The sequence below is a fragment of the Sebastes umbrosus genome, chromosome 11 (genome assembly GCF_015220745.1).
Source record: "Sebastes umbrosus isolate fSebUmb1 chromosome 11, fSebUmb1.pri, whole genome shotgun sequence".
In the NCBI taxonomy this organism is placed as follows: Eukaryota; Metazoa; Chordata; class Actinopteri; order Perciformes; family Sebastidae; genus Sebastes; species Sebastes umbrosus.
This window is the reverse complement of record NC_051279.1, coordinates 10016982-10040875: the sequence shown is the minus strand read 5'-3', so window position 1 is coordinate 10040875 and position 23894 is coordinate 10016982. Positions and strand designations below refer to the sequence as shown.

General features: G+C 40.0%; 2 protein-coding genes across 3 annotated transcripts; both read right to left on the bottom strand.

Annotated features, from left to right (window-relative positions):
* Positions 1–1596: 1596 nt before the first annotated feature.
* On the bottom strand, positions 1597–14524 carry akirin1 (akirin 1). Its single transcript, XM_037785678.1, has 5 exons — positions 14144–14524; positions 6081–6227; positions 3661–3789; positions 2220–2291; positions 1597–2129 (listed from the first exon to the last, which is right to left on the bottom strand). The coding sequence occupies exons 1-5, from the start codon at positions 14352–14354 to the stop codon at positions 2119–2121; spliced, it is 570 nt and encodes a 189-aa protein (XP_037641606.1). The 5' UTR covers positions 14355–14524; the 3' UTR covers positions 1597–2118.
* cnr2 (cannabinoid receptor 2) lies at positions 10261–22018 on the bottom strand. 2 transcript variants are annotated; one of them, XM_037785663.1, is made up of 4 exons: positions 21782–22018; positions 18935–19023; positions 17717–18771; positions 10261–12777 (listed from the first exon to the last, which is right to left on the bottom strand). In XM_037785663.1, exons 2-4 carry the CDS (start codon positions 18993–18995, stop codon positions 12760–12762), a joined length of 1134 nt encoding a protein of 377 aa, XP_037641591.1. In that variant the 5' UTR covers positions 18996–19023; positions 21782–22018; the 3' UTR covers positions 10261–12759. The 2 variants fall into 2 exon arrangements, with proteins under 2 accessions (XP_037641591.1, XP_037641592.1); XM_037785664.1 differs by lacking the exon at positions 21782–22018 and having other exon boundaries at positions 18935–19220.
* Between the last annotated feature and the right edge of the window lie 1876 nt (positions 22019–23894).

Below are 23894 nucleotides of genomic sequence, written 5' to 3'. Positions count from 1 at the left end.
CAGATAGGGCTGCCAGATATTGTGGAACTGATCTACCTTGGCATGTAGAATATTTGTAAGATATTCCAAAAGGACCATCTCAAATATCACTTTACTTTTCTCACTTTTATTGATAAACAAAATGTTTTTTTTGTTTTTTTTCATCTCTAATGTCATCAGCAGGTGGTGTAATAGCATTTCCTCATCACCCTGACATTGTAATTTGTTGAAGGCAGACATTTACTAGCATAAATGTTTTAATCAAAATTATATTGTACATTAATTATAAATTAGCAGATATGACACTGAACATGGGCCAGAATCCCTTCAAAATAACTATTGGTAAATGGTAAATGGACTTGCCTTTATATTGCACTTTTCCAGTCTTAAGACCACTCAAAGCGCTATTAACCACGACCATTACCTGTCCGGAACAGCTACTTCATGGACCTTCCTGTGAAATTACAGCTGCAACAAACAATTATTCTCACTGTTTGTTACTGAAATTCATGTTCTCGATTTATTGTTTTGTGTAGAAAATTTGACTGTCAATGGATTCAATTATTTAATCCTGATTAATCTCATGATTGTCCATAGTTAATGGTGATTAATCGCAAATGAATTGCACATTTTTAATCTGTTCACAACGTGCCTTAAAAGGGAGATTTGTCAAGTATTTAACACTCTTATCAACATGGGAGTGGGCAAATATGCTTGCTTTATGCAAATGTATATATTTATTTCTTGTAATCAATTAACACTAAACAATGACAAATATTCTCCATAAACCCTCTCAGGTACTGCATTTAGCATAAAAAATATGCTCAAATCATAACATGGCAAACTGCAGCCCAACAGGCAACAACAGCTGTCAGTGTATCAGTGTGTTGACTATGACTTGACCAAAACGGCATGCGATTATCATAAAGTGGGCATGTCTGTAAAGGGGAGACTCGTGGGTACCCATAGAACCCATTTTCATTCATATATCTAGAGGTCAGAGGTCAAGGGACCCCTTTGAAAATGCCAGTTTTTCCTTGCCAAAATTGAACATAAGTTTGGAGCGTTATTTAACCTCCATCGCTACAAGCTAGTATGACATAGATGGTACCAATGGATTCCTTAGATTTTCTAGTTTCATATGGTGCCAGTATCTATCTATCTATCTTTTAGCTTTAAAACTGAGCCTGCTACAACCTAAAAATCACAAGTTGCGTTAAAGAAATTAGTGGCATTAAAATGAATTTGCGTTAACTTTGACAGCCCTAATAGAATGTTAGAAAGTTATATTTAAAAAAAGAAAAGTCCAACTGTAGTTTTCTTTAAAACAGGAAAACTTAAACAAGGTTTGCCATTTTTGCTTGAAAAAATGTCTCAAACAATTAATAGTAATTTCATGAAAATAGTAATTTTCTGTCTATCACCCCGCTTCAGCTCTAAGTGAGATTGTCTTCGTTGAACTTCAAATTCAATTTATAAGCCAGCACGGATGAGAAGTCCTTGAGATGCTTGGGAGAAATGGAAATTCAAACATCTACAAACTTCATCTGCTGAGAAGATCGTGTGACGGGACAACAGAACAAACCATATTACTAAAAACACATCCCAGACAACAGATTTTTAAATCACAGAACTTTTATTTTCTTCAAAAGGGAGAAAAATCCACATTCTCAGGTAAAGAGTTGTGAGGAGGGGGAGAGGGGCGGTGGGCAAAAAAGGGGGACACTGTGAGAAGCAGGAGCCATTAAATACAGCTGCTGGGAGGTTATACAGAATGATCACATGAGCCAATAAGCTTTTATTTCTACAGCGCCGGCAAGAGATTTGACACAGATCTGCATTAGTCAGGATTTCCAGAAAGAGCATATGAACAAGAAAAAAAGGGGCAAAAAAAGGGTGGGCTTCATACACAGTTTATCTTTCAGATTCTTCTAAGTTTTGGCCAGCAGCAATAGTTTTGAAGTAAGAAATCAACATCTGGATTAAAATGAGGATAAACCATGGCACCCAAACAGTTTGAGATTGGTGGGGGGAGGAGAGGGGGAGGGATAGGGAAAATAAAATGAAAATTAAAGGAGGGGGGGGCAGTAGAAGAGCAGCCATCTTGTGAGAGGAAGCTGGGATCTCATCATGGTGAGTTCAAGAGACATCTGAAACACAGAAAATGATGATGCTGTAGTCAGACGCAATAACAAACAGATAATACCTTTTTAAAGGAAATGGTGGTTTAAGATACTTACAACTAGCAGGCCGGGCTCCGTATCTTCGCATGATCTGGTCTTGTGTGAATTTCACAAAAGATTCATATTGTTCTGTAAAGCGAAGAAGAGGAAGGTGAGGATGTATACTGTAGATTCAAACACTAGCTGTATTTCCATTCATGTGTCAAACAACTTTGAGGCAAACTTTTGAAATGTTGCAAAAAAGATAAATGTTAATTGGGCACGTTTCCATCGACTGGTTTGGAGCGAATAAAATTGTCTTGTCGGCTACAGAGTAGTTTGGTCAGCAGTTGGCGCTGTAGGCTACGCATGGCTGTAATCCACCGGTTAACAGAGTACAAGGAAGTAGAGGCTGCGAATGAGAACCGGAAACAAAACAAGTCGGCTTGGCAATCTAATCCATCCACTAGAGAAAGAATGGAGATATGTTTCAGGAAGTTGCATTTGTTTTTTTTAGGTCAGATAGTATGTTTCATGTTGTCAGGAGATGAACACAAGCATTCATACGTTATGGGAATACCCGGGAAGAAGCCGAAAGCAGTCAGACATGTGAGTTAAATGTTCGCTGCGTCAGAATATATTCGGCAAAGGCGTTTCTATAACACATTTGAGCGAGCGTAAAAACTTTCTCTTCTGTTTCCATAAAACTTTTCTAATGCAATACTTGCAATACTAAATGTGCCTAAAAATATGTGAATGGAAACACGGCTACTGCCTTTTTGGGAATATGTATCCATCTACTCAAACATCTGAACAACAGGAAAACTGTTAAATTTCTTCTTCTTTGTCCTCTTTTCAGGTTGCAAACAAAACTGTGCATCATTTACAATAAGTGATCACAAAAACATTAGAGGCAACAAAAGATTGTCTTCTTTAACTTCAGCCTACTCATCCACATTTCCCAAATGTGACTGAGCTGGCTTACTGTATGTCATCGTTTTGCAAAAGCTCAGTTTTCCCCGTATACACCAAAACACCAAGCCAGCTTTTCACCATTTATACTGTAGCCTACAGTATAAAAAGGGAAAAGCTCTGTTTCTGGGTAAGGAAAATGCCAGCTCAGTGGGTACGGACGGCCAAAACAAACAGGAACAGATGTATTTATTGAATTTAACCGACTTAATGTGGCCATACTCTGAGTGAATACGGTTTTGTTTCAGCTGCTAGCTGACATTCTACCATCTTTATTGCACTTGTTTCCTGCCCGTTTACAGTCTTGGCATCGAGAAGCACATATAAACTCTGTTTGAGGGAGCCATGGATGCCAGCACTGCAGACGTTATCAGTTAAGATATGAAAATATACTCCTAAAGAAGGGGGGACGGGATGTTTCTCATTACACAGGGACAATGTGTTACTGTGCTTCACTGCCAGAATAAAAAAAGTGCTGTCCAGATGAATCGTGAGTTGCTGTGGTTTTATATATTTTATTCATTTTCAAAAGAGCAATGTTTATTACCTGCGAGTTTTGTGTTAAGAATCTGTTCGTACTCCTCCCGGATCTTCTCCTCGTGGTCTTTCAGCAGCCGCTCACACAGGTAGCTCACCTGCTTCAGTGTAAACGAGGGCTGGTCCTTCCTTGAGGCACCTGAGAAACACAAAATCAGATCAGCTGTGAAAAGGCTGAATCGCTCACATCTCCGGCGCAGCGATAAGTCACAGAGACAGAAGTGTCCTTTCCCTCCAGAAATAGGTGCTTGGCCAGGTGCAAATTTACAGCTTTGCTTTCTGTCGTCCCTCACCTCTGCCAGCCAACAGGGTCATGCAGCACTAATGTGGGTTCCTTCTCTCTCTCCCCCCAATGTCTCTGTCTCAGTGCAACTGGAGCCAGCTTTAGCTAGGTGATCCTTTACCCAGTGCTCTTTGAGGTCTGCTGTGAGCCGTTTAGACTAAAGTGTTTGTAAATCACAGGAGAGGATGGCAGATCGAGGATGAAGGTTTAATGGCCGTCTCAGAGACAGAAAGAGGCCGGGTTAGTAACAGTGCAGTCAGTGTGATCTATGAGACCATCCTGCAGAGTGAGGAGGAAAAACACCAGAGCCCGAAGGCCTGGGGCTTGCATTACATCTCGCACCCAAACTGCCAAATAAATGCTAAAGGCATCAAACTGCAGCACTATTGCTGCAACATAAATGCGTTTCCAAAGAGAAGCAAAAAGCAACTGGACCATGTTTGTCAATATGAACGATTAATTATGTTGCATTTTTTTTTCAATGGTGAGTACACAGGTAAACAAAGGAGGGCTGAAACAAACCGTAAATCCAACACCATCTACATTTCAGGTGCCAGTGTAGCAAGTAATTCATGAGCTTTACATGTTTTTCAGTAAATAACTTGAATCCAAAAATTTTGAAAAGAAAAAAACTCAACCACAAACAATTTAATTACAATTTTCTTTTTTGGGTTCAATCTTCTGTGATTTAGAGGTTTACCCATAAAACATCTGGATTTATTGACTGGTATATGAAGAAAATCATCTTTATTTTGGAGCTCACATTATCACAGTATAAACTTCAAATATTCCATGACACTTTTTTGCACTTCATATCAGTTTGATTTGTCATCCTTTTCGATACGACGAAGCATGAAAGTATTGTTTTATTTGGAGTTCCATCTGAAACAAATCCATGACACATAACAGTAGTCTGAGAGAATGATAATAAAGCAGACTTTTCAGGAATTTCAACAGGATATGACTGAACTCAGAGGAGAGAGACATCTCCATTTCAGGAGTGAGTTGGATTTGGCACAAACAACTATAAATCTTTCACAAACTCACATCTGGAATCACAATCCCTCTGCCCTCGTGATGAGCAGCAGTAGCCTGCCTCTTGAGACTTGAGTTGGTCATGCAGGTCCAGGCCTTGCAGCATGAATGACCTTATCATTCGTAACTGTTACAAAGATTAGGCTTATAAAAAGGGTTGTCATTCTGTTTTATTGATGGTTTTGATGTCTGAGTTGGCTGTCACTTCGAGGACTTGCTAACCAGAACAAAACAAAGCAGACATGTTATTTAAATCACATAAGTTCTTACCTGCACAAGTACAATACTCTCCTACAGCTCTCAGCACTCAACAGCAAGAGAGTTTCTATATAAGTGGCCAGATAAATCCAGGGCTGCACGATTATGACCAAAATGATAATCACGATTATTTTTAATACAATATTTTATTAGGACTTTCACATTTAAATGAACAGAACACTGCTTTTACTCCCATGTTGTGCTACATTCCTGCTAATGTACAAATCTTTGACTCAAAACCTTATTCACAGTGCATCTCCTAGAAGCAAAATAAAATTGTACCAAAACCTTTTTTACCCAAAATGAAAACAAAATTGTTGCATCAAAATAAGACCTCAAATAATGTTCTTATTCACCTGAATTCAGTATGTTTTCATTTTTTTATACAGTTTATTACTCTTCTACTTTGGACTGCAACATTCAGGAACGTTTTTCACAGGTTGCCACTGTAGGTTGCGCACGCAGCGGCGTGACAACTCCCCAAAAGTGAAGCCGAAACATCTCGATCGTCCCCTGGTGGCTGACTGTTAGTCTACGAAGCGCTTGATTTGATATGCAGCAGAGTTTTCTATGAGTGGAGCATGCATTTTTAAATGTCATTATTGGGTAATTATGGAAACCAAAAATCGTGATCGTGATTAATATTCGATTAATTGTGCAGCTCTAGATAAATCAACAGCTGCTGTTACAAAACGCACAAATGTTTTAGCATGGTAGTTTGAATGGGGAAAAACAAACAAACAAACTGGCACAAGTAGTGTCACCCATTAGAGCTGGACATGACCGACCGGAAGACGTGGCCTTTGGAGTAAAAGCCATAAAGTGTAGGTGTGTGCAACAGTAAATTCTCCTACCTGGTGGGGAGCTGGGAGCGTTGAGGGAGGAACTGGGGCTGGGGGCATCGCTGGAGCTACAGGCCTCCGTCTGGTTGAAGGCCCCTTCCAGCTGCCGCCGCCTCTGGATCCGGCTGTACTCCTGACGGAGGTTCTGGAAGATCTGCTCTGTAGGGAGCAAACGGAAACAAGGACACAAGCTGTTTATAAACCAGGACAGAGGACACCCAAAAATGGTGGTTGCACATATTTTCCAACCCTTTGGCGGTTACGAGGGGTGCTCCCAGTGGGCTGCCAAACCAAATGCATTCCAGACTTTCTCATTTTGTTGCTTGGATGTCATTACAAGTCACATTACTGAATAATTATTGTAATGAAACCCCCATGAACTGCAAAAATGACAGGTTTCCAAAAGCATAATGTGCTGTTTTGAGTCTTTATTTTGAACGTCAAAAGGAATTATAAATCTGTCCGGTAGTGGCTGTCCCAGTTGCTTTATATTCAATGAGTGATTCATTACAGGAATGAAACTGAATGAATCAGTATTTCATCAGTTTAGTCTTTAATGTGTGTCCTTTCAATACAACGCCCACCACAACCACATTCATAGTACAATGTTGAATGTGTTCCAGCATGAATAAGGAGGACTATTATGGGAAGGCGTAATCGTCCGCAGTGCTCTTAAGATAAACTAAAGCTATGCTCACTTCCTCTGTGCCGTCTCTCATCTAACATGGGTTCCAAAAAACAATCATCGGCAGGAAGTAGAGGCGTGACAGACTGACATACCTTCTACAGCTATAACAAAAACACACACACACACACACACACACACACACACACACACACACACACACAGCTGACTTAAATACACACTTTCTGGTCTTGTGACTGTATCACTTTCACTTCTCTTCTAAAAGTTTTTCGTGACGTCGGCCGGCATCACTACAGCTGGTGAAGAGGCTTACAATAAGGCTGCAACATAAATCAACTAGGCTGTAACAAACATTCTTCTGAGGCCTCTTTAGTGGTTGAATAGATGCTTGAGGTTTTGGTGGATGTATAAAATAAACAGATTTGCGTGGAATGATCTGTGTGAGACTGCAATCCAGATGATGTAAAACAGGACATTACTTGTCTCACCAGTGCTTCTAGCCTAACATAAAGGTGTTAAGTACAGCTACGTAGTGTATAGGTACTAGCCCTGATAAATCATGTCATACAGGTACTGTAGGTGCACATGCAGAAATCTATGATGGATCAACAAAGTCGCTCACCCTTTATCATCTCAAAATATGTTCTCCTTAGGATGAAGCCTGCACTGCAGCTGCTGTAACAGCCTAAACGTGGGTCACAGCCAGCACACGCATATCTAATTATAAGCTTAAAGTTCAAAAAAGTCCTGGGAAAAACAAGAGAAACACACCATGTCCTGAAATAGAGCTGATAACCAAATGTAAGGGAGGGACGTTATCTTACTCGATTCATACAGGAGGTGAAGTCTCTAAACATGTTGCGCCTCTATCTGGGGAACCGTGCCTCATTTATCTTGGGTGGAGAGGGCTACAAGCCATGTCGCCACTTAAGCCTGCTCATCAGTGAGCTTGTTTGGATAGTGAGGAAAGTAGGATCTTCTCTGCGGAGCCATTTTAAGAAAGCCATGTTGTATGTGGTCATGATCTGTTGAACCGGTGCCTTGGTAGAGACCCCCTCCTCTTGCTGCATGTGGCCTCTGAAACCTTCCAGCATTAACAAAACAACGGGACCCTAATCTGACAGGCTGTTTGTTTAGCTACCACGGGGCTTTTCACTCGTAATAAAGCCATGTCACTGCAGAGAGAACGTCATCCTCAACCCACAAAGAGGCTGTAACAAGGACTGAAACAATAAGTAGACAGAAAACTGATCATGTTAAGTTAATCATTTATGTCACTGCTTGAGGACAAATGCCAGATATTCACAGGTTCCACTTTCTCAAGTGTGAGGAGTTGCTGTTTTTCTCTGTTTTATATGCTTTTACATGAAATATCTTTGGGTTTTTGAATGTCGGTCTGGTGAAGCAAACCACGTGAACACATGACCTTCAACTCTGGGAAACTGTGATTCCGATATTATAGAGACTAACCAATGAATTGAAAAAATAACAAGCAGATTACTCAAATTACAAGAATGATAGTGGAAGCCATGGCTGCATTTATGGATATTTTAGAAGGAGCTCAATACGAGATTGGGATCATTTCTATTGCCTCTCAACGGCTCTCAACATGGCGGACAGCAAGCCTCCGACTTGTAGCTAATGGTGCTAACAGCGCAACAATGCAAACAATGCCGAAACTGCTGACAGAGATGACAGTATTTACCGGAGGGGGAACCGGAGGGTGTGCGCTACGCTTCTGTGACGTTCCGTTATCCGTTATCAGCTGTAACCGCCGTATGAGAGCGGTGTAGAGGAGCGACTGTGAGCTAGCCAGTTAAGGCACGCTCACGTGCACTAAAAGCACACGCAGCCGGCCCGGCTTTGACAACAAAGCGCGGAGAAACTCGGATTACATCAGACACAGAGGGAGAGCAACGTCATTCTCTATTCAGGTAGACATTACTCCTCTATATCTTTACAAAGCAAATAGTATTTTGCTGTTTTAATAATGCTCTGGATATCAAATTTAGAACCTTTAATAATAGTGTATCCTACAGAGGTTTATAATGAAATGAAGTAACTGGCTAAGACAATCTCTGTAGTGTGGCCACACCAGCTGAAACCCACATTTCTTTTAATTAGATCCCATAATACTACAGTCCTTTAGGTTGTCAGTTTACCCCCACTGGTTAAGCCCGATTACAGAGTTTCAAATATTAGGGGACATTTTGTGTGCACGAAACACAGGCAGTGTGTCTTGTTTTGTTATTCGTAGGGCGGTGTGGTGTTGCAGATCTTATCACCTCCGCTTACCAGTTTCCTGGGGGAAACCCTGTATTCGAAATGGGAACTCAACGCGATTGCTGTTTAAACAAAGACTGAACAGGTGAGCAAAGTCAGCAACATGCTGGCTCCAGAGAGAACCAAAACCAACTTTATTTGGTACTATACTTTCTATCGTGTAGCATTTATTCGTATGGAACTACAGTTAGAGACTTGAGTCTCTGAACGCTGAGGGATTAACCTGTGACAGCAGTCTCAAATGATTGGGTCCAATTGGATATCACTACTCTTGGGTACGTCTGACTGACAAGTGAAAATCCTCTACCGCAGCCTGTCACTTCCAGCTCTGCCAACCACTAGTAGCTCGACTCTGGGCGTTGCTTGGCAACAATGACCCTGCCACAACCAGGCCAAGCAATCAATCACAGAGACTTCCGGGAGCCAGGGGAACACAGTGGAGAAAGCCTCGGCTAAAAAGGCTTAGGCACCGGCCAAATAGTGAATACGACAGGAGATCGGCCAGATAGATTGGACGTGGTGGTGGTGGAGGAGAGAAAACAAAGCTGACTCATTTCATTTCACCCTCCACTGCTAAAGAATTGTGGGGGGAGGTGGGTTTCGAATGTCCCGACTGCCAGGAAGTAGCTTGTGATGTATTATGGGTCAGTTGAAGTTGCCCTTCTGCACTGCAGTAGAGAAAAGTGACCGTTAAGAGTTTGAAAAAAGGCAGACATGGGAAATAGCAACTAAACAAGTGAGTATCAAAAAGTTATTACTGAAGTATAAATTATTTCCAGACATATTTGATTTTGACAAATCAAAACTGGTGAAACTCATGTGGTGTTAAGTGGTCCAGCAGTCATTGTCCTTTCACTGACTTTTAACAATTTAAGTGAAAGTAGTCAAATACAAAATTCCTCAATGCATTTGGAACACACAGCAAAACACAATAGCGTGACTACGGTTTCTAAAATTAAATCTTCTGGACAAAGAGCTTCCTGACCAGACAGCAGGCTGAGTTTAGCCCAGGAGGATAGTATGAGCAGTCTTGCTGCCTGACCCAGGTTTTTTAAGGCCTGAACTATGACCTGCCCACTTTTCTACCCGAGCTGTAGACGTGACCAAAGTCAACCAATCCAGCCTTTTAGATAACATCATATCCCAGGAAAACACCAGCCCCATCTGTCATCTGGTGGGGGATTTTACTAAAGCACAAGCCCAGACCGGCAGCCCAAGAATGAGGCAGAAGAGAACGGAGGGAGTGATCCTATCTACATTATGAAATAATTACCTAAAGATACCTTGGCAGAGTCAGATCCCCATGTCTCGCCTGCACACACACACACAGTGTCGCTCACCACAAGCAAACCTGACTAGCTGGAAAGCCTGTGTGGGTAGAGGCGGGTGGGAGGGATGACAGCTGACCTTTCGCTAAATACAAAACTGCTTTCACTTGGCAAACCACAGCAGAAAGGCAGGCTTGCGGCACCAGTCCCATGAGGGGCCTCTTTCTGGGTGAAGGTGAGTATGATACCTGGTATCTGGACCTCATGTCTGCAGCAGACAAATCTACATTACTTCACCCTTTCTGCTGCGGTGCTGTATTTCAGCAAGGCAGACGAACTCTGAAGAAGTGGAACACACAAGAGGCCTGTTGGATTCTTAACATAATGTTCAGGCTAAACATTAAGTTCAGGCTAAATAAGCAACATCAGAACAGACAACCTGGGAGAAATGATTAATTTTTTGTACTAGCATAAACATACTGTAGCGCCACTATGAATACTACTCTGCAAGGGAACCATAATAAGCAAGTCAGATTGCATAAATGGAGTGAGCAATAACAGAGGCATGAAAACATGTCTTCACCCCCAGGCATCTGCAACTGCCAGGAACTGCCCTCTACCTTCACAGAAACAAAACTACTCTCAATCACTATAAATCTTTTGCACACCAGAATGAGAATCACACAGTGCACCAGAAGCAGAAACACATGCATTTCACAGGAAGCCAGCTGTGACACCATCTCCATCATCACCTACATCTGTGTATGTGTGTGTGTTGATGCTCTCAGCAAACCCTCCCTGGCTGTTTCTATGAGTGGTGTGTGCACCGCCCCCCAGCGTCATCTTGCAATAATGTGAACCATGAAGCACATTTTTTCTTACAGTGCAAAAACAGGAACAGCCGAGAGACCATGACTTTGTCTTAATGAATGACGCAGTAGGCACATTGTGCAAAATCGGGAGCGTTGGCTCATGTTAGTTTATTGTTTTAATGAAAAATAATCTTCATTAATAGCTTACAATTCACTTTCATTTTTCAGGTAAAGTATTCACCTCCTCTGCAGGTAAATTGTCCATTGAATGTCAACTAAAATAGCGTGACTACTGTAGGTCAAGAAGCACAGAACTATAGAGGGATAACACATCATTTGCCCCAGCCTTAGTTGACTATGTTATGGGAAGAAGCAGACAATCTAGGACATTAAAAAAAGAGAACAAATAAGGAGATTTAACCACCATTTAACGGAGGTTAAGTGGCTCAACACACAGCTAGTGATTAAATATGAAGGATTGATCACTCTTAAATCACATCACATCTTCTCCAAGCCCTTCCTTGCCAATAAAAACTGGTTGTGAGGAATGCATCCGTGCATTTCAGATTTCCTCACTGTCACTACTTAGAGGCAAGATGGAAGACGGTACACTTCATAGCAACAGGAGGGCTAGCTAGCACCATGAGTAAGTAACCCTGCTCTTTATAATATGCTGTGCTATAGGCGATGGATTTCCAATCACTGGGGAGTACATAATGACAATCTAGGAGCTAATAGCCTGGCTTAGCACGGGTAGTACAGCTGTCTCCATCTTGTAATCCTCTCACATTTCACAGCAATGAAGTGGTCAAATAAATTCAAGGACGTCCAGCAATTTTTTAAATTAAAATTCAAAAAGCGTAAGGATTAGGACCTCACTGCTACCATGCTGCCCAATCTGAGTGACTGGCACATGCAATAAGCCTCACTGGATCGCAGTGCATACATCTAGGTAATTATCTTGTGTCTACTAGTGTGCCCCACACACCCAGTCCAATGCTCACAGCGGAGCTTTTCAAGTCAAAGGGAGAGTAGATGACAGACATAAAAGGAAATGAACAATGCCTTCCAGGCCTGAAGAGGAATAGAAATGGCTGTGGTGCATAATGGTAACCCCCCCACCCCTCAATGCAAGACAATTGTGGCACTAAAGCCAAGGAACATTACCCAGGCAGCTCCTAATTAGCAGCCTGCCATGATGTGCCTGCTGCTGGGATGCCATTTGTCTTCTCAGGAGTCCAGCCAACAGGCTAGATTGTCACCAATGTGTTAAAGGATCTTTTGTTTAAATCCTATCAGATAACAAATAAATGTTAATTTAATATATTAATGGGTTTAAATAGGCCATACAATAGCTGCAGATTGTACATGCTCAAATTGGCAGCAATAATAGCTATATTCAATTTCCCCTAATGCTAGAAATAGTATTGGATTTAGCTATTGCAAAGAACTTTGAAGCTAATATTTTCTGGAATCTTATTTTTAAATCTTGCTATGTATTGAGTTATTGTTTAATAGCTTTTAGCCTTAAAGTATTTGCCAGCTCTAATAAGTTGATGGGAATGAATCCTGCTCATATGTATTGAGTTGATTCTTAATCTACAGTGAAATTTGTCTGTTTTTACATCCCAAGAACGCTACCAGACACTTATCGATCTGTACAAATACTGCTTCATTTCAACTCATTTTCTGGTATTCGGCTGCATGTCACCCCTGTGTTAAAGTACAAGCAGGGATCTTTTGTTTAAAATCAGATTACAAATACATGTTAATTTAACATATTAATGGATTTAAATAGACCATACTATAGCTGCAGATTGTACATGCTAAAATTGGCAGCAATATAGCTATATTCAATTTCCCCCCCAATGCTAGAAATACTTCATTTCAACTCATTTGCTAGTATTCGGCTGCATGTCACCCATGTGTTAAAGTACAAGCAGGGATCTTTTGTTTAAAATCAGATTACAAATAAATGTTAATTTCATATATATTAATGGATTTAAATAGACCATACTACAGATTGTACAGGCTAAGATAAAAATGGCAGCAATATGGCTATATTCAAATTTCCCCCAATGCTAGAAATAGTATTTGATTTAGCTATTGCAAAGAAGCTAATATTTTCAACTCAATAGTAGCATGTGTTAAAGCACAAGCAGGGATCTTTTGTTGAAAAACAGATTACAAATAAATGTGAATTTAACATATTAATGGATATAAATAGATCATACTATAGCTGCAGATTGTACAGGCTAAAATGGCAGCAATATAGCTATATTCAATTTCCCCCCCAATGCTAGAAATAGTATTTGATATAGCTATGCAAAGCTAATATTTCCAATGTCACCCATGTGTTAAAGTACAAGCAGGGATCTTTTGTTTAAAAATCAGATTACAAATAAATGTTAATTCAATAATATTAATGGATTTAAATAGACGATACTATAGCTGCAGATTGTACAGGCTAAAACATATACCTATATTTCCCCAATGCTAGAAATAGAAATTGAAAATATTAGCTTCAAAGTTCTTTGCAATAGCTAAATCAAAGTCACCCATGTGTTACAGCATAAGCAGGGATCTTTTGTTTAAAATCAGATTACAATTTTTTTTTAATTTAATATATTAACAGATTTAAATAGACCATACTATAGCTGCAGGTTGTACAGGCTAAAAAAAATGGCAGAAATATACCTATATGTCCCCAATGCTATGAATAGTATTTGATTTAGCTATTGCAAAGAAGCTAATATTTTCAACTCAATGTATTAGCATGTGTGAGCTAACTCAGCCATAATGTGCAACAATACAATGAGCTGGCAAGATGCCACCAACGAATACATAACGTTACACAGCCACCTCTACTAAAGTGTTGGTTTATTATGATTTATAAAAATGATCTGTGTCGTCCACGACATTCTCGTTCCTGGAGGTTAGCATCGCTGAGCTACCATATTAGCCTCTCCAACCAACCCCCATCCACTAGCAGCTCTCCACTCCACCCTAAACACCCCCTCCCCCCATGACACCCACCCTGAAACGCAGACTAAAACCTGTATATACCTGGGGTGAGCCTGTGTTCGCCTCCCATGGCCGGAGGAGACATCGAGTGCGTCGGTGGGCTGTCGACTGGTGGCCGGAGATTGCTGCATCTCTGCGGGGACGGAGCTCCAGGAGTCCCCGGTAGAGGGTTGCACCTTCTCCGCTTGGGAGACTGGGGACTGAGGAGGGCCTCAAACTCCATCGACCGCTTTAACGTCGCTCCACAAGCCATGTTTAGTTAGCTTAAAAGAAAACGCGGAAAAAAGAAAGTTGGAAAAAAGAAAGACGAGCCGCGAAAACTCGTTATTTGTTCGTTAAAACGTTAATTTGTTGAGCTTTTCTTTTCGTCTCCACAATAACGGATGTTCTCCTCTGAGTAGTCACTAAGCCAACTGACGAGCCTGACTGATGGATTTTTTAAAACGTCACAATGGCGGACCGTACCATTCGTGGGAAAAAAAGGGGGGTTTGAAATATTCACAATATATTATATTGTATATTTCACCGATTTAAATTGTAATTCTCTTTAAAAACGTACTTTTTTAATGTTGTTTGTAGTACATACTGGCTTATAATGTGTTTTTGTTTTCTTTATTTGCCGTCTTTACACTACGCTTCTTTGTCGCCCAACCCCTTAGTGTTGTTGTTGATTTCTTTCCGTTGAACTCAAATTGAAGGTTCACGAGACGTCTGGTGGTGGTGGTCAGGTAAATCAGGTAAGATTACAAATGAACTCCAGATTGATGTTATACTTTAATCTCTTTAAGTAGAAGGCAGATTGTATTTATTTATTTGCCAACAACTAACAGGCTTCACATTGTATTTTCAAACTACACACAACATTTTTGGATATATGATGGATATTAGCCATATATCTATACCAGGGGTCAGCAACCTTTACTATCAAAAGAGCCATTTAAGGCAAAAACAAACAAAAAAATATGTCTGGAGCCGCAAAACATTTGATCATTGTGATGAAGGTAACACAGTTTATACTCTAAGTATATAGTATATAAGTCTAATGCAGTGAGGGCCAAAGTGCAAATGTACTATGGAGTATTAGGGCCACATTGAGGGAAAAAATTGAGATTTCCAGAATAAGGTCATAATATTACAAGAAAAAAGTTGTATTATTACGAGAATAACGTAATAACTTTACAAAACAAAACGTTGTAATATTAAAAGAATAAAGTCATAACTTTACGAGAAAAAAAGTCATAATATTACGAGAATAAAGTCATAACTTTACGAGAAAAAAGGTGTAATATTACGAGAATAAAGTCATAACTTTACGAGAAAAAAAAGTCGTAATTTTACGAGAATAAAGTCATAACTTTGCGTGAAAAAAAGAAAATTACTACTGTATAATATTATGACTTTATTCTCGTAATATGACTTTATTCTCGTAATCTCAGATTTATTTTTTTTCCCTCAATGTGGCCCTAATACTCCGTCGTACCACAGACCTACAATAATGATAAATAAAAATGGAAATGTAAACAAAAAACAGTTATTCATTTCCATTTTTAAAAATCCACAGGGAGCCACTGGAGAGGTGCTAAAGAGCTTTATGTGGCTCTGGAGCTGCAGCTTGCTGACCCCTGATCTATACAATTTTACAATAATGTTCCTTCATGGCTGTATGGTGATAATGACCAGGATAGAGTCCTTGAGCTGCCACAATGCTAAATATTTGTATTGTAAGTAGGCTAAAGATTACTTTCTGATATTATCTTGCTTTGTTTTATCAGCTACATGCACCATACCACTCCTATTGTATCGTATGCACCAACAAACAGCCACACACTCACTGCAGTCTATTGTGATGAGTAACCCACTGAAACTGGCAATGCCCAGAAATTAATCACCCATCTATTTATATGTGCTGCAATAACTACTGGATGTTCATCTGGCTGTGACAGTTAGTTTCATGTGCAAGAAGTTTCACTGCAAAATTAACTCTGTCGATCCCTGATTGGGAAAAATGCATTAATAACTGTCTCATTGGGATTAAAAAATATTTTACAGGAGTATCCTGGCTTTTTTAATGCATAATAAATGACTGTAGGTCAATACAAATTAAACTTTTTCAGTCATTATTGTTAGCAAATAACCGAGGGGAATAACTAAACATGCAGCCAGGATACTGTTATGCAGTAGTTATTGGAGCTTGCATCCAGAGTATCTTAAACGGAACTGCTAGGAAGTATTCAGCAATATCAATTAAAATGGCATTTTAGGAACCCCCTGTAAAAGACAATAAAGACATATTCTTGATTTTCCACTGAGCTGTTTCATAAAATACGACAGAGGACAAATATACTACTGTATTCTTTGTTTTTTTTCTTTTTATTATGTAGGATTTTTGAAAAATAGCATCCACTCTTTGCCAACTTTATGATAATTTCGGAGGCTGTAGTTTGAAATGCTGTTGAATTGCACTGACCACAGATTGGGTCCATGTCTCCTTCCTGTCAGCTGAACTGGGGACACATTTAATGTTTACGTGTACAGCTGTGAAATGGTCTATACTGAGAGGTGTTTCTAATATTTAGCCTATCCTCATTCATATACATGGGGTAGGCTTATATACAAAATTATACAAATCCCACCTCACAGTAGCCTATAACACATTTTATCACATAACCTTCAAGAAGATAGAATTTATTACAGGGCTGTTTTATTAAACCAAATAATAAACACGTAACTGAATGTATATAACATGTGATCATCCTGTTGTTTTTTGGGAACAGAATGTATAAAAATGCCCTGTACTCATTTTGTCCCTCGCTCTCCCCTCTGTTGCTCCTTCAAAATGATGTATTTTCTTATGGAATTTGCTTGAAAAGAAAGAGTCAATATAGAGTACGGTCAAGTATTATCTTTAATCGGTTGACATAGTGGTTGAAACAGTGTTCAGTCTACTTATGTGCACCTGTGAGTTTAAGTGAATGTCATATACAGTGTGTGCTTTACTGCAGCTGCCAGTTGTCACTTGTGCAAAGAGTGTTCTGGTGTTTGTGCTCGTTCAAATCCTGGCATGTGCTCCATTTACCTCGGCACACTGCTTGGATTCATGCTGCAAACATTGTGTGAAATCCTCCCGTGCATTGTGGGGTCCTGGCATTCATGTGTCCTCTGTCCCTGCACGCTCACGGACAAAATACTCAAACATAAACAAGCATACGAACAAAAAGTCCACCTTTCTACCATGTGGCGAACCCAAAAGTTCAGTCAGCACTTCACTTCACGGGACACACAGTAGGTCAGTGAGAGGAGTGAGAGCACTGACATGGGAGGCGGACAGGTCAAAGGTTAGAGGTTAGACGGCCACATGACATCATCTGACTTCTAGTCCAACATATACTAAACCTTTTGTCTGGCCTGAACCGAGATGAGAAGCTTCATTTCCTCTGGAATCTAACTAGTATATGGTTCTAACTATATTTTTAAATCTTACTATGTATTGAGTTATTGTTTAATAGCCTTTAGCCTTAAAGTATTTGCCAGCTCTAAAAATTTGATGGGAATGAATCCTGCTCATATGTATTGATTTGATTCTTAATCTACAGTGAAATTCTCATCTGTTATTACATTGTTGACCCCTTCTGAGATTGAGTTGAGTCGGGTGGTTCTGGTCCTGAGTATATCATCCTCAGTGATGACAGTACAGTTGATGTCTTCTGTGGAGGGTAATCCTGGGGTAAATTTTTTACACCTCCCAATCTCACACAGCCGTTGTAGCAAGTGCAGCAGAGCTACTCTCAGCTCTCGACAGCGCAGTGCATACAGCAGTGGGTTGACCGAAGAGTTGACCAGGCAGAGAGTGCTGCAAAAGGCGAACGCTCTCTGTTGGGTGCGGCTCAGTCGCACCGAGACATCAGCTAACATGAAGGAGAGTGCAGGAAGCCAACAGCCCACTAGTATGAGTACGATCAGGCCAAAGGTGCGCGCCAGACGGATATCCATCCTCATGCGGGCCTGGCCTGTCCCTGCTGCTCCCTGGAAGCTGGTCATGGAGGACTCGTGGCGGTGTGCTTTCCACAGGATGAGAGCGTAAGCCCACAAAATGAGAGCCAGAATCACCAGTATGAAGCTGGTCCAGCAGGCCAGATAGCTCGTATTGATGTAGGGAAATAGGCTTGAGCAGGGTGGAGTAAGCCCCGTGGGACACCTCCAGCCCATCAGAGGCAAGAAGGAGATGAATATGGTGGCGCTCCAGAGGACCAGCAGGCTCAGCAGGGCTCGCCGGCGGGTCAGCAGCACCTTATAGCTGAAGGCCTGGTGGATGCAAAGGTAGCGGTCCAGAGCGGTCAGCAGTAGACTCCCCACTGAGCTGGTGAAGGCCATGGTGACACCACCTAATTTGAAGAGGTAGGCAGTGGGGCCTTCCCCCTGCGGAAAGAGGTGGAAGTTCAGGAAGCTGGTGGTGAAGAAGCAGCTGGCAAAGACGTCAGCCAAAGCGAGGCTGGCAATGAACAGATACGAAGGCCGCTGCCGCAGGGATGCCGTGGCAACGATCACTCCCAACACAAGAGCGTTTTCCAGCAGCGTGACAGGACCTGCCAGGAAACAGATGGAGCCGATGGCTTTCTTCTCGGCGTCGTCGAGGACCATGTAGCATTCCAGTTTCTCACAGGACCCGTTACCTAAGAGGAAATCACAGGTTTATATCAGGACAGATTTTAGTGGACTATACAAATGCCATTATACAGTAAATACACCCTTCAATGAAAACCCACATTACCTCGAAACATTTCAGATTTGAAAGAAGATGCAAGTGAATGTATTTTTTAATTTGAGGCTACATACCTATTGGTGATGAAGAGTTCTCTTTGGCTTCTGCGGGTCCTAAAGAAGTTGTGACCTCCATTTCAACTGTTCAACTCTATGGGTCAGTGCTAGATTGTAATTAGGAAATAAATTAGGTAATTTAAATCAGTTATTGTTTATGAATTATTTCAAATAATTAACATATCTGTAGGAAAAGAACAGCAGATTGTAATTGATAGAATTAATCAAAAAATTGTTAGAATTTCTACAAAGACTTACTGGACAGAATTACAAAATAAAAATTTACTGCGTCTTTCCTTTTTTCCAGTATAACCATAACTTCTTAAGCACATAAAAAAGTTTTCATCATTAAACTTGAATTTTCAGAAAATAACAATTTTGTGTTGGAAAAAGTTGAATAAAATACAATAAGTTAACTAAGAAAACTTAAATGTGTATAAGACAAGACAGACCAAATACAGCAATATCCAAACACATACAGGAAATATAATACAAGAAAGAAATTAAATACTCTAATTTTATCCACATGGTTATTTTGTCATTATTTGATTCATAACGAGCCTTTTTTACATTAAAGGGGAACTACGCCCATTTTCAAAAAATTCATACATGTTATTCCTATGGTCTAAGATAGTCCAAAATCATTAGTAAACACGAACAACTTTCTCCCAAATCCCAAAACTAGAGTGCTAAAACTCAAAATTGTGATGTCGTAGAGTGTAAAGTGTGGAGCTGCTTCATAGACAATGAAGGAGAGATGTCATAGATGACACTGAGAGCACCCAGAGGAATGTTCCGAGTATATGGGTACATTTTGTGTTTCACAGCTGAGATCACGCTACAATAGAATAAAGCTCATTTGGGTTAAAAAAAAAAAAAAACTGTCTGTGGATCCACAAATCAGTCTCCCATTCATTGTCTATAGGGCAGCTCCAGACTTTATACCCTATGACATCACAAGTTTGAGACTTACTTCACTGGTTTCTGGCTTAGAGAGAGAGTATGTTCACAAATATTGATTGGACTTGCCTAGGCCATGGAGATAACATATTGGAATTCTTTATTTAGGTAGTGTTCCCCTTTAAGTGGATGAGACAGGCAACTTCCTGTGGAGAAACAAATAACGTAGAAAACAGGATATCTTTTTTTCTCTTTGTCAATATTGAACCTGGAGCTTAAAGGAAACATTAACATTCGTGAGTAAAGACAGAAAGTCATTTAGAGGTCAGGGCAAACAGACAACGATCATTACAGTATCTGCTGGTGCTGATGTTGAAGAGATAGTTGCAGGAAGGAGTCATGGTTTAAAGCAAACCATAAATCACTTCTTACTCGAGGAATAATGATCGAATTTGGTTTAACAATCCAAAAAAGCTTTCTCTCTGTCCTTAATATGTATAAATGTTTAATACAAACAGTGGGATCATGCTGTGTGATCTTATCACTTTCAGCTGCAGCTTTAACTGTACTCTAAAACAAGACAACTTTTTAAAGGTGCTTCTTCTTTTCATGTATTAAATAGTCCAGAGAATTAATATTTAATCCATATTTCCGCAATCACTTTGGCAGGGATTTTACTTACTGTGAGTGCATTCAGTTATCTGCAGAGATAAACACAATAGCAAACACATGTTGTTGGCCTATTATCACATTTAACAGGATGAAGACTGCCCCCTTTTGGAATTAGAGGGGATTGTATCGTAACAAATCAGTAAACCGGTGGGTGAAGGTCACCACAGAGATGAACAATCTCCTGTTGAGTGCATCACCTGTATGCAATCAATAGATTAAACCAAAGCCGATGTGAGAGGATTTGATTAAAGTAAATAATGCTGTGATAAACGGAGAGAGGCCACCGATAATTGCTTGCCCAGAGTGGCTTACACAGAAACAATATATTTTACAGGCAAAAGCATGACCCAAACACATAAAATAAATGTGAATTACAGTAATATTGAACAAAAGAAAAGATGGGGAAACACTGAGTAAATGATATAAAAAAAAACATTAAAATGGATCAAGGAAAACAGTATAGGCTTATATGAAGCAGTATAAGTGATTATAGACTTCCTCCATCAGGTCACTGTGCCCTCCAAACCACTGTCTTCCCTTTATTCTATTTCCACTGACCATTATTTCTGTTTTTCATCACAAATATGACACTGCCTTATGAAAGCAAAGACAATATATATGAGTAGAAGAGGTGGAAGTAAATTACTTTCCAGAAAGGAACTTATTGTCTTCGCAGACAATATTTCTCAATTCAACTAAGGGCCATATGGGTGCAAGCACTTGTGGATATTACACCACCTCAGGCTCTTTTTGTCCTTTGTGGTGAAAAAAACATCTTGATTGACAGTGTGAGTGCTGTGTTTTGACTCTTAAGAATTTGTCATTCTTATAAAAAAATGATTGCCTCTTCAAGGGGGCAGCAGCAGCGCACACAGGAAACTACATTTATAATAAGAAACATAAAACGGGCATCCATTTTAGTCACATCACTAAAGACATTTACACTGAACTAGTGTGGCAATAACCTCTTGAGACACTGTTGCACCATACCACATTGTTTCAAAATATCAAAACCACTTCTGGCACAAGTAGCACAAAAAAACATAATATTTCTGCATCTCTCTCTGTTTCGTAGTAGCAGCAGAAAATAAACCCATTATAAAATAGGTCAAAAGTGGCAGATCTACTGCACAAATACACATTTTGAATACAGGACAATAACAGACTATATATTTTTTCAAAAAATAAATCTCATTTCACAGAGATATCACCACAGCACCACTTTAAATCATAACTTACTACTTACTGTCACTGGATTTGAACCTGTACTAAAATAACCTTTGAAGAGCTTACCTTTTGTTCTCTCTTTTGCGTGTTTTCCTTGTTCTTTTCCTCTTTCAGAGGGTCTGAATTAGGTCTCTCAGCAGCAGCAGCAGCACAACCACGGCATGACCGTACAGACCTGCAGACCTGACTGATGGCAAAGTGCATGAGTGAAGGGAGAAGATAAGGAGGGTGACTGTGATGACACGGGGGAGAGAGAGGGCGGGAGAGAGAGTCACACACAGAGAGGCAGATAAACGAGCCCAAATGATGTATTAGACGTACAGTCTGTGATGAAACTGAGAATAAAGTAATAGCAGTAAAGTCCAGTCTTTAGATCTTTGATTATATGTATGGAGGTGAAAAGACCAAGATAAAACATTATACAGTAAAAGAGACCAACTGTATTGATCACACACTTCCTGAGTGATGTCTCTCCAGCAGAAAGGGTCAGGTTGAACTCAGGGGAGGAGAGCACTTAAGCAGGTGTGAAAAACATGTCGATAAAAAGCCCACCAAACACCCTTTATTCAAAAAAACATAAATAAAGTGACCTTAAAAAAATACTTTGCAGCTCTGAATCCATTACTTCAAACCCAAGAGTGTTTTTCTAATGCATTAAGTGAACCTTGATTAAAGATTATTGTACCAAGCTACTATCCCCAAGGTCAAGAATGAACTTTCATGCTCAAATTGACAACATCATTTGACATGTTTTTCCCAGTCAAGGTGGCCATAAAGGACATCTTGCTGCTCAATCATCCCTATTTGTGCAGCAACAGTTTTCCCTTCCACCTCTTTTGCTAATTACCTTCCACTCATCTTCATTTGACAGACAGTATCTAGCATCACATGCACGCACACACACTCCTTCATCACATGCTATTTTTAAAACATATTGCTTGAAGGATTACAACCTTAATTTGCTCGCCGTCTGTTGATAGAAAGATGATTAAAAAAAAGAGATTTTAATGATGTCTGCTTTCTTAATTTAAAGATTATAAGTGTGTGCATCAGAAAAGACAATGTAATACAATTATTTTGTTCTTGGTTTCACAATAAAGAGTTCCTCTGCAAACATTTGACAGCTTCGGTTGCTTGATTCTTGTTTGTATTTAATCCACAGTAAGTGCTGAGGTGTGCAAACCAGACTTCATTGCAAATTCACATGATTTAGATGTTTTTCTTTTACATTACATTACAGACTAATGTCAACTGAAGCCACAGTTAGTGGACGGGTCCGAGTGTAATACTGCTAACAGTACAACAGGAGGCGACGCTAAGCAACCATGAACTAGTGGACATAATGAGGGATTCAGTAACCTGCAGAGAAAGGTTGTTCTTTTAATCTTTATCATTCTGCATAGATGCAAAAGCATTTCCTGCAGCAGTTAAGGCTGTTTAATTTAGTTTATGTCCCTCTGGTGAAAATAAAGTATATTAGTAGTTCGATAACAATCCAATCAGGTCATGAAATCAATACCTGAGGCATTCTGAAATGAATCCTATTTTAGAGAAAGTATGCTAAATGAAACAGAAACTGGGACTGACAAATAAATGAAATGACAAGACAGGAAAATAGGTCAGAAAGAGATAGACAGCATTCAAGTAAATTATGATTTGAAAAAAAGAAAACAGGCTGCCCTGTAATAAGACAGCGATATCTGGTGCACTGTGTCCTCTCCTCCTCTGACCTGATAGATCCAGCAGGCCAGAAGGCAGGAAATGTGATTATAGGAGCAGACGGCACAGCCTCAATAAGATTTCTTCTCAGTCACTGTTGCTGGCCAGGTGCAGCACAAGAGCACTGGCCACAGGACAGAATAAAACCTGAAAATGTTCAATTATCAGTTGGATTACATCGTCCTGTTACACAATCCCTTTTTTAAAAATCACCCTGGAGTGGACACAAACATCAGGGCTCGCTTTGCTGTTTCAGATCGATTCGGGTTGAATCCATTAATCAGATTTCCTCTCTTCATGTCCAGATTGCCAGACCCTCAGACAGCAGGCTCAGATCACTGATGTGAAAAACACAAGAAAAAAATGAAAGGATCAAACAAAAATCCAATTATTTCACGGTAAATGCTTTAATGAGACTTAATTATTTGATTTGGTTCTTGGAATAATATAATGCAATTGT